General features: G+C 38.0%; 3 protein-coding genes across 3 annotated transcripts in view; 2 read left to right on the top strand and 1 right to left on the bottom strand.

The window, feature by feature from the left end:
* Positions 1–1727, bottom strand: part of LOC129574143 (dynein axonemal intermediate chain 4-like) — a 10562-nt gene extending 8835 nt beyond the window's left edge. Inside the window, exon 1 of the mRNA XM_055455635.1 lies at positions 1704–1727. Within this exon, the coding sequence (XP_055311610.1) occupies positions 1704–1727 (24 nt within the window). The remainder of the gene's footprint in view (positions 1–1703) is intronic.
* Positions 1728–1752: 25 nt separating this feature from the next.
* LOC129574142 (phospholipase A1-like) lies at positions 1753–3487 on the top strand. The gene is made up of 8 exons (XM_055455634.1): positions 1753–1823; positions 1883–2009; positions 2095–2242; positions 2331–2485; positions 2545–2766; positions 2826–2873; positions 2980–2999; positions 3080–3487. The coding sequence occupies exons 1-8, from the start codon at positions 1755–1757 to the stop codon at positions 3485–3487; spliced, it is 1197 nt and encodes a 398-aa protein (XP_055311609.1). The 5' UTR covers positions 1753–1754.
* Positions 3488–5015: 1528 nt separating this feature from the next.
* Positions 5016–7003, top strand: LOC129574141 (tektin-B1). The gene is made up of 4 exons (XM_055455633.1): positions 5016–5230; positions 5342–5773; positions 5890–6112; positions 6337–7003. Exons 1-4 carry the CDS (start codon positions 5016–5018, stop codon positions 6745–6747), a joined length of 1281 nt encoding a protein of 426 aa, XP_055311608.1. The 3' UTR covers positions 6748–7003.
* The last annotated feature ends 3219 nt before the right edge of the window (positions 7004–10222 follow it).

Raw genomic sequence — 10222 nt, 5'->3', positions numbered from 1 at the left:
TCTCTCTCTCTCTCTCTCTCTCTCTCTCTCTCTCTCTCTCTCTCTCTGCTCCTTTCTGTCTCTGTGTGTCGTTTTTAACAAAAGTTACAACAATAACAATTATGGACAAATGTAGAAATAACCATTTTCAGTTTGGTCAAGCTACTGCAGACGGTAAAATAGGCAAATACAAAGATTGTGGTAAATAATAGCTGGATTTAATGCATCTAGAACAATGAAAGAGGATCGACAAGCATAAGCATAAACTTTAAATTGTCCAATGGCAACGATTGTGAGCGAGCGAGCGAGCGAGTGAACGGGAGAGAGTGCATTGTTCCGGATGCCGTTGCATAGCGGTATTTGCGACAGCTTGGCCAAAAGGATTGACATAAATAACTTTTTTTTCAGCTCGATAATAGATTATTATTGTTCAATGACAGTTGTATAAAATTGATTGAGGCAGCGGCTAGCAATACACCAAAAATCCACCACATTCCATCCAACAATTCCCACTGGTGCACACCAAAATCGGCATTCATTCGGAAGATATTCACAAAATACAAAGAGCGAAGGAATGTATTCCTTTTGCATTCATTTTGCAAAGAATCGAAAGGATTTGCATTTTAAACCGGTTTGTCGCAGTTTTTGATTTGCTTGCCGTCGCTCCCATTGTCGCGTCATTGCGTTATAATGAAACGCCCGGTATAGGCTTACATTTTATTTAATTTCACATAAACGAAATGTAATGTATCCAATTAAAATTCCAATGATTATTCACCCTAACCAACCGAGATGAGTGGAGTGGAGTGGAGTGGGATGGGGTAGTTGATGATGGCGGAAGTATGTGGTGTGTGATCAAGGGTATAAGTCAAAATGTCGATTGAGCTGCTAAAGTTATGCGCGTTCACACTAAATTAACAGTATGATTACGAAAATTAGCATTTTCATTGGTTCAATCATCAATATTGATCCGAATTTAATTGGACAAATATTAAGAGTAATTACGGGATTTGCATTTGATAATTTTACTGTTTATTCGCAATCACACGCTGTCGTTAGCGCTCGTTAGTATATATGAGCATGAATCTAAGCTTGTACCCGGCTCGGGGGGTTGTGCGTTTCAAAACACGTTTATCTGCATTTGCATCTGCATCATTATTTTGCTATAGCAGCATGATCATGTGAGCAAGAGAGCGGAGGAAAGAGAGAAATCGGGCAAAAGCAAGACCAAGAGCAAAGAGAATAAACTAAATGAGCTAAAACTTAAATACCGATTTTGTATGTACACATTATCGAGGCTATTTCAATATTTTATTGAATGTAAACATACTGCGCACATTCTTTGTTATTACCAAATTTATTTGCTTGCTTGCTTGCCTCGGCTTGCTGTAAAGCTCATTTAGATACTTTCTCATTTAATAACAGATTTATGACGACAATAAAGATGGAATGAACGGTTTTTAATTATTATCGTAATAAAAATTTAGAATATTACACGCGTACACCGTTTAATATATATACTCACACACACAAACACACACACACACACGAAATGAAACGTTTAATCAATTTTAAGGTGTGTTAAATTTGTTCCAGTTTTGGTGTCGGTATTGTTGCCGTCACACTGTTGCTGCTGCTACTGCTACTTCGATAAGTTTTTGTGAATGTGTGGTTTGTTGGTTGAATTACGACCAACGACATTTGAATTCAATAAGGTCTTTTACCAGATGTTTCACATCATTCCACATTGTCTCACATGCTAATCAATAACTTCAATGAATTTGATTAGAATTCATGACTTCAACCGAAATGTATATGAATACAATTTCAGTAAAGCATTGAATGTACGGATTTTTGTTTCTCATCAGTACTCTTTTCTAGAACATTTTTGGTCTCATTTCAGACATGTTCGTGGCTATTCAACGTCATTCCACTTCGTTGCGTGTTTTCTACTCAGTTTATTTCCATTAGTAAAATGATATTTGGTTGCCAAAAATTGCATTTTCCATTGACATTTCTAGTTGCAAATGGTGAGTTGTGCATTAAAATTTGTCAAGTCTAAAGTTTGTCGATTTTCGTGTGGTATATTGGGGTTAAAATAATTTCGATTCGCAGTGTTTGCAGCGGCGAATATGATTGATGATATCGATCATTTTATTGCTAAAGTTATGGCTGGAATTGAACTGACAACTGTGTACACTGTTTCTTTTGGGAAAAATTATCCGCCAATCGATCAAGATGTGACATTTTGGTGTATGGCACCGTAAGTTACAAGCATTTTTGCGGTACAGTTCTGTGTATAGCCATTTAAATAATGAATCGTGTTTTTGAACGGAAAAAAAAATTGAAAGTGGACAGGCTGACGTGAATCAAACCTATCTCAATGATCCAGATATTGCATCGAAAATAGACCTAACGAAACCAATGAGTTTTTTAATTCATGGTTGGCTGGGCGGCTTAAACGGTGGCAATATGTATTTACCGTCCGAAGGCGGATCAGGAAAGGGTATGGAAAATGCCCACCTTAAATTCAATCGGTGAAATTAATTTTCTTTGTATATATAGGCTGGGTGCGATCATCCGCAGCAAGTTGGGCTCGTTTTGCCAATTGCAATGTGTGTGCAGTAGACTGGAGCCGATTGGCTAACTATGATTATTCGGTAGCTGCGATGCGACACACGAAAATGGTAGCTGATGCCCTTGAGTATTTCGTACGATTTTTGATCGACAATGGCGTGGATATTGCAAAAGTAAAAATCGCGGGTCATAGCTTAGGGTCTCAGATTGGTAATTAATATGGGATGCTGTGAATCGAGTTAAAGATTGATGGATTTTTTTCATTCTAGCTGGATTTATCGGAGAGAAATTTAAAGGAAAAATCGACTCAATTTATGGTCTGTAACAAATTTATATTTGTTTTTAAGTTTTCGCTAGCTTTCAATTCTATTTTTCTTTTTGTTCATTTCATTAAAAAAAACTTCTGTTCTTACTTGGTGTTAGGACTAGATCCCGCTGGACCGGTTTGATTTTTCTACATTTATCGTATAATTCAACGAATTCCCGACTAGTATGATTATAAAATGTGATTATTTTCGTATAGGGTTTTACTTTTCCATTTGATTTGGGTGAATCGACGCGGCTGGACCCATCTGATGCACAGTACGTGCAGTGTGTGCACACATCTCGAGGCACTCTCGGCACAACGAAAGACTGCGGACACGCAAATTTTATCATGAATGGTGGCTACATTCAGCCGGGTTGCTTTTCGGTGCTATGCAGCCATTCGCGAGCGCACGATTTCTTCGAAGAGGCACTCGATCCAGCAAATGAATTTATTGCCGAGCAATGCAGTGGTTCATTTAAATTATTTTTTAAGCATACATTCTTGCGACAACCATGCAGCGATATTACCGACCGACTTGGGATACACAGCCAACGAATACCTGGACGATTTTTTATGAAAACAAAACCTTCTGCACCATATTCGGTTACACAAATACATGCCTAACGCTCGTACAAAACATTGTGTTTATTCTCTGGTTTCAATCATTTCAATTGTTCGCAAAGCTGGAAAATACTTGCGATTTATTAAGTTTAAGTTAATCCATTTGACATATGCCACGCAACGAATATCCGTTTTCTTTCGCTCGCTCTTTCACTTGAACTTTCAGTTCGCTTTTGAAAAGAAAATAGATAACTCCCAACAAAATAAAAGGAACAGAAAAAAATTAAAGTGTAGTGTAATTCAAGCTCTCCTTTTGATGGAATATCCTTGTTTATAGCATTTTGTGAAAGAGTATAGAAGAAATGGCGTTCCGTAGCTAGCTGCTATTTGGTTGGCTGAAAAAAAGAGAGCAAAGAATGTGTGAAATTGTAAGAGGTTCCACACATACACACGCAATCGATTTTCAATCGAAGATTTTAATGTTCTATCAAAAGAGTTTCTACAGTTTCCGACTTTCTGCACTCGATTCTTGCTCTTTACGTGTATGTGTGTTTCTCTGTGGCAATAACCCTCGCGTTTTGAATCACATTGCACATTGAATGAAGTTACTAAAAGAATGGCACAAAAGTAGAGAATGCAATGATCTTTATATAACTTATGTCATATAGAGAAAGTATTTTAAGAGAGATGTAAAGAAAGGGACAAGTTCAAGAGAAAATACGATAGCAAAAGAGTTTCAGCGAAAAAGATATTGGAAGAAAAACAAATGCAACGAACTCATGGGCTACGGGGAAAAAAGGTGGATATAAAAAACTGGTGAAAAGAGCTTCGAAAATTCTTTGGAAAATGTTCATCTGATTCTGTTAGCTGCTGCTGATGTTGCTGCGACAGCACACCATATTTGCAAAGGGACGACACGTTTTGACGAAGTCTACGGCGAACTCATGAACTATCGAAAAGTCAATACAAAATGATACGAGAGTTCGTGGCGCTGCGAGCGCTCAAATGATGTTTGCACTGAAGTGTCGTCAGCTTGCATATTTGTGTGACAGTGAAAATTTTGCTTCACTCACAAATCGTAAATCGCCGCCAAAGTAAGATTTTCTAAGTGTGTGTAATGTGTATGTGACCTATTTCGCTCGTTTACAATTGCAAAATTTCACTGAATTTACACTCGTTAGCGGGCGAATCGAAACTCGTTCTCCATTTGATTTTAGAGTGATTTGACATTTTCGGCTGTTCGATAACGGTTGCCGTAGTCGCTCCTATTTCTTACAATTTTATGCAAATGCACTTTCGAGCGAATCGATGTTGTGAATTTTATGTTTTTGGCGATGTTGTGCCGATACACAAGTCAATTCCTGCTGGATATCGGTCGTTCCCGTTTCTATATGAACCGTACGCTTGTGTTTAATCAATAAAGTGTATGAAATGTGCCTTGGTGCTGTGTTTTTCGGCACAAAATTTTGGTATTTGCTCAGTCGATGTCTTACCACGGCACCAGAAGAAATTCGATTTCACATTTCGCAATTTGCATTTGCATTGGTGGAGCGGAGCACGCACGTCCAGTAATAAATTTGATCAGTGAATTATGTCAAACAGCAATTATTATCGACCGTTTGAGAAGCCACTTCAGCATTTGGGAATTGATGATTGGCGTTCGCGCACCAATCACTTGTGCAATTTGGCATCTGTTCATCGAACCAATGCATTTGATTTGGTACAGGCAAGCCGAAGTGTGCGGGATGAAAATCAAGTGCAGGCAAATTTCAATACAACTAACAACACCATCCGTTTGGCAAATCGGTAAAGTTTCTTGCTTCTTCCTCTTCCTTTTTGCTCCTGCGGTTGCGACACATCGCACCATTTCGTATTTTATTTTATTTGGCTAAAAAAAAACTTTTCTGTCTGTTACAGAGTGCAAGAGTTGGATCGATGGTATGCAGAAATACGGTTGTGTTTTGACCGATTGTTCATGGAAATCAATTCTCTGCGTTTGGAAAAAAGTTTGACCGAAAGCGCTTTGGATGCGCTGAGTGTGCGATTATCGGTTGCCACTGAGTGTTTGTCGATGAGAGACAGTCGTACGCACGGTGAAATCACACAAGACGATGCAAATGTTGAATTAAAACGTGAACTGGCTACCGTTGAGAGTAGCATCAAAATGCTCGCTGATCAATGCCAATGCGCGTGGGAGCAACTCAATCGCTTGAATGAAGTTAAAATGAAATTAAACTTGGAACTAATGCACAAGAACGAAGCTAGAGATTGTGACAATCAACAGCGATTCACTAACGAAGTGTGCTCAAATGTTACCTTCAAGACGGACTCAATACGTAATCCAAGAAAGTGAGCAAATTTTATCCATGTACCTTGTGTTGTGTGTTTTCAATTATTTGTTCGCCAATCGTGTGTGCGCTCTTTTTTGTCTCTTCTTCTTCTTTTTTTTCTGGTGCCTTGTTTAGCTGCAGCACATACGATGGATGGCTTGAGCACTCCAAGAAAATCAAACATATTGCTGAAAACGAAATGGAGAGCTCATGTCGAATGCGAGAGTCATTGTTTGTGGCACGGGAAAAGACGAAAAATTCATTAGAAAGCCAACAAGAGCTCACGGAGCACTCGCTTCGCAAGCGAATATTCGATACACAACGTGCGCGAAATGAATTCGAATGGCAAATTATAAAGGTAAAAAAAAATTTCATGTGAAAAATACTGCAAAATCCATTTTGATAAAAGCTCATATTTGCGAGATAGCTCGTGTGCTTCGTGTTTGCAAAGTGCACTGAACCCGTTTTCATTTTTTTTCTCTTTCTCTTTGAATTTTTTCCCACATTTTTTCCCACACACACACACACACATCCATGATCCAATCTAATTCGACCAAATCGACACGATGCCCGAACAAACAGAACAAAAATGAAATGAAAATATTGTTGAATGAAATTGAACAAATTGAAAACGCACTCGAATCGAATGCAAAAGCAACAAAGTTGGCTGAAACGCGCTTAGAAAATAGATGCCAACGGCCGGGCATGGAATTATGCATGGATGGCGTGTACAGTGGGCTATGTGATGAAATTAAGCAGCTTCAATTTGCTCAACAACAACTTGATGAAAAACTTAGCATATCGAAAGCATCGTACAACCAACTCGAATCGAGTTTACAACAACTCGAGGCCGATTTAAAAAAGAAACACCACACCCTAGACACCGATATTCGGGCGCTGGATATGCGACAAAGATTGAGGAATAATTCAAGTGAAGACATCACAACGGAGAATCGTCAAATGACACTGACACAATTGCAGCAAGAAACATGAATATCGTGTCTGCCATTGATTACAGCTCTAATTAGTTGCCTCTTGTTTTTTTATTCCATTCTTCTTCATCACATCCATTTTCTGCAAGAACTCCCCAGAAGCGATAAGCAGCAGCAGAAGCAACAGAAACAGCACTACAATGCATCCAAAATTTACAGCTTTCTCTCTCTCTCTCTCTCTCTCTCACTCGTTTGCAGCACGCCACCAAAGCACAAGCTAAATACCATGCTATGGCAATTTTAGCGCGAGCTCATCGCCTCAAAAACATTTTCACAACAATTTCATCGAGGAGGAGATAAGTTAAGAGAGTTTGTTAAGTTAAGTCAGATATTTTATTAAAATAAAATGCGCACACACCATCAACAACTATTTCAGCTTTTTCATTTATTTCACGGAATAAAATCGAATTAATTTGGAAATTGGTAAAAATGGTGGTGGTGGTGGCGGTGATGCCGTCGCTGTTACTGCAGCAAATTATTTTCAATATGAGAAAACTTTGACTTTGCCCGAAAATTGAGTGAGACTTTCCATCAAAGGCATTTGGAAAACAATTACGAAGCAACTGCTCGGTTCGATGATACGGTCGCGCGGCACAAAAGAATTTCTTTGTTTTACACTCACTCGTTTTCTGGCGTTGCATTTTGTACGAATGCGATGAAACACGAAAGATACAAGTACTGCAAATGTGTAATGAAAAAAATTGTGAATGACTGAACCGAAGAGATGCTACGGCGTAGCGATTCGACTTGCCATATTTATTCATATTTGGCCATTTCTTTTCCGTGGGTTAATGCTGCACATTTTCTCTAAAAGTTTTCGTTATGGTAGCTTTTTTTCGAATTTTCTTTTCCATCTCTTGTCCGCTTCTTATAATTTTTACCGTGTTATTTGTCTGCAAAGCTTCGAGAAAGTTAAAAAATAATCCAGGGCTTTGATTTCCCCTTCACCATTTGCCCATTCACGTTTGCGTTGCAAGCACTTGAAATATATACACGTACGCATAGAATACATATGTTTATTTATAACGCACACAGAAAGACCGAGTGGGATTTTCTAGTGCGAACATAAATTATGTTCAACGAATCAATAAATAAGCCATTCATTAGGAACGATAAGATTAATTGAGGGGAGAGGAGTGGGAAATAACAACGTTTCATGATTTCCCAACAGCACAAACGCAGAATTCAGCTTTGGGAAAAAGACATGTCAACATTTTTATACAGAATCCATTCGGGCAAACAAGAACCCGAACTACTAATTGAACAATAATTACTTTGAAAACATTTTAAGAAAAATTATATTGATTATTACTGCGTTGCCATGGCTGCTATAAACGTTCATCGCATCAATGGTGAATGAAATAAAAGGTTAAGCGACTTTTCGAAAGAGATTTGTCACAAATCCACAACGAGAACAATGAAGCTTGAAAGAAGTTCTGACAAACCAATCATTTTTTTATGCACGGCCTAATGATAAATTAATGCATATCTTAAAATCTTTTCTTTTATATTTCAATTACATTTTCGAACTTTTGACTTGAATTTATATTTAAAATAAAACGAATTACATATGTAATCCAAACTTTTCCGCTCCGCAGCAATTTAGTTTACCTCCCGCTTAATGTTTAACCAAAATTTCAAAAGACCCTTTTTTCGTAGCATTTTTGACCTTAAAATATAATTATTTCGACCATTTTCCATACAAAAGTGTCAATTTCGAACAAAATTTCAAGAAATGTTGATTTCGAACCAAATTTATGGGCAAGTAGGTGTTCAGTTGTTCGAAGGCTCCCATTGTTCTTGCAAAAAAATATCAGTTGCTTTGACCAAAACCCTAAAAAATGGCTTTCTGAGTGATTTTTTATACAAAAGTCTATTTTTCGAGGAATTTTTCAAGAAATGTCGATTTCAGACCAAATTTATGGGCAAGTAGGTGTTCGGTTGTTCACAGACTCCCATTATTTTTGCAAAAAAATGGCAGTTTGCCTTGATCGGAACCCTGAAAAATGCTTTTTTCGGGTACTTCCCGTACAAATGTACCATTTTTGAGGGTTTTTCTTAGGAGAGGTACCCCAAGGTCACATCGGATATGGCTCAAAATCAATCCGAAGCTTTGTCTCGACATGCCAAAACTTTTTACTTTTACAGATCTCAATTATCTTGTCAGTTTTTTGAGATAATCGGCGAACAAAAAACTCGGACACGAACGCGAACGCGAACGACGCCATACAAACATCGCTATTTTACACATTTTTCATAGTAAACAACATGTTCTTGGAGGCAGATAGGTCTTGATCGATAGGATTTCATCCCATCTACATTGCCTAGTGTACAGATACGTGCTTTTTGAAGTTTGGCGTGAGGCTATAGTGGTCCGAAAGAGGAGATGTCATGAAATTTTGGCTAGTAAAACCAATACTTTACCTAACAAACAAAGTTTGCGGAAAAGTAAAAAAAGTCCCCGCTATCGGGAATAGCGCTAAAGCGTCCGATATTGGGAATTCATTTTGAAGAATAAAACTACAATGGTCAAAAACCTTAACATAAGTTTCGTTATTGGAAGGGTTTCATTGTATGTTTATTTTTAATCAACCGTTTTTTCTCTATTCAATCCTTTTAAAAATCTTCTCAAAACCATTTTTTTCTACCAATTTTCAGCGCTGAACAATTCGAAGAAGAAAAAAAATGTCAGTTTAATATGGTTGCAACTTTGAAGCAACAAACGATTGCTATGTTCCCTCTTTTGATTGTTTGCATTCATATTCATAAGAAGCGACACTGAACAACTGACATCATCCCGAAACTATTGTATCTGTGACTTTTTCAAGAAGCAACAAAAAAAAAACCGAACAATTTATCGATGGTGAAGAGCTGAGCGAGTGCCAGAGCGAGCGTGAACGTTGGAAAAAAAATCTTAACAGCGGCAAGATCGTCGTATGGCAAGCATTCAAGCATTCGCACACTGGATTGTATATTCACTGCATTGTAGTCATCTGTGCACAGTGAACACATTGAGCTTCCGCTCCATGAACGATGAAACGTATGAAAAACACATATGTCGACCTTTTAACAACAATATCAGACTGTACACAATGTGAACGTATCTCGATTATAGCAAAGGTCCAGCATCCCCATGCTACATAATGCTGACAATTTCGACGCTATTTTTTTGTGTGTGCCACTCTTCTCGCTCACTTGCTCAATGGGCACATTTTATCGGACGATGCACAGCAATAGAAGCCAACTAAATGACTTTCGCTAGTTCAAATGCAAGTGGTCGCACAGTTGTTGCATTTGTGTGGATTCATCGTGTTTACACTATGTGATTAAGGAAATGCATTTCACTTGGGCGTTTTCTCTCTTTCTCAAATTGTTCGACGAAAGTTTGTATTATTGTAATTTCACAAACAACATTTTCTTTGACATTGACAGAGAGAGAGAGAGAGAGAGAGAGAGAGAGAGAGAGAGAGAGAGAG

This window comes from Sitodiplosis mosellana, unplaced genomic scaffold (assembly GCF_009176505.1).
Source record: "Sitodiplosis mosellana isolate CC-2019 unplaced genomic scaffold, AAFC_SMos_1.0 Smas_scaffold_6150, whole genome shotgun sequence".
NCBI lineage: Eukaryota > Metazoa > Arthropoda > Insecta > Diptera > Cecidomyiidae > Sitodiplosis > Sitodiplosis mosellana.
Note: the sequence above shows the minus strand (reverse complement) of the source record. Positions and strands in the feature narration are given on the sequence as shown.

What these genes read in the sequence shown, in the direction of transcription:
- LOC129574141 (XM_055455633.1), top strand. Translation starts at nt 5,016, where the DNA reads ATGTCAAACAGCAATTATTATCGACCGTTTGAGAAGCCACTTCAGCAT. An exon ending in ACCATCCGTTTGGCAAATCG is followed by an intron (nt 5,231 to 5,341) that starts GTAAAGTTTCTT and finishes TGTCTGTTACAG; the next exon opens with AGTGCAAGAGTTGGATCGAT. An exon ending in TCAATACGTAATCCAAGAAA is followed by an intron (nt 5,774 to 5,889) that starts GTGAGCAAATTT and finishes TGCCTTGTTTAG; the next exon opens with CTGCAGCACATACGATGGAT.
- LOC129574142 (XM_055455634.1), top strand. Translation starts at nt 1,755, where the DNA reads ATGAATTTGATTAGAATTCATGACTTCAACCGAAATGTATATGAATAC. An exon ending in GACATTTCTAGTTGCAAATG is followed by an intron (nt 2,010 to 2,094) that starts GTGAGTTGTGCA and finishes TTCGATTCGCAG; the next exon opens with TGTTTGCAGCGGCGAATATG. An exon ending in TAGCTTAGGGTCTCAGATTG is followed by an intron (nt 2,767 to 2,825) that starts GTAATTAATATG and finishes TTTTCATTCTAG; the next exon opens with CTGGATTTATCGGAGAGAAA.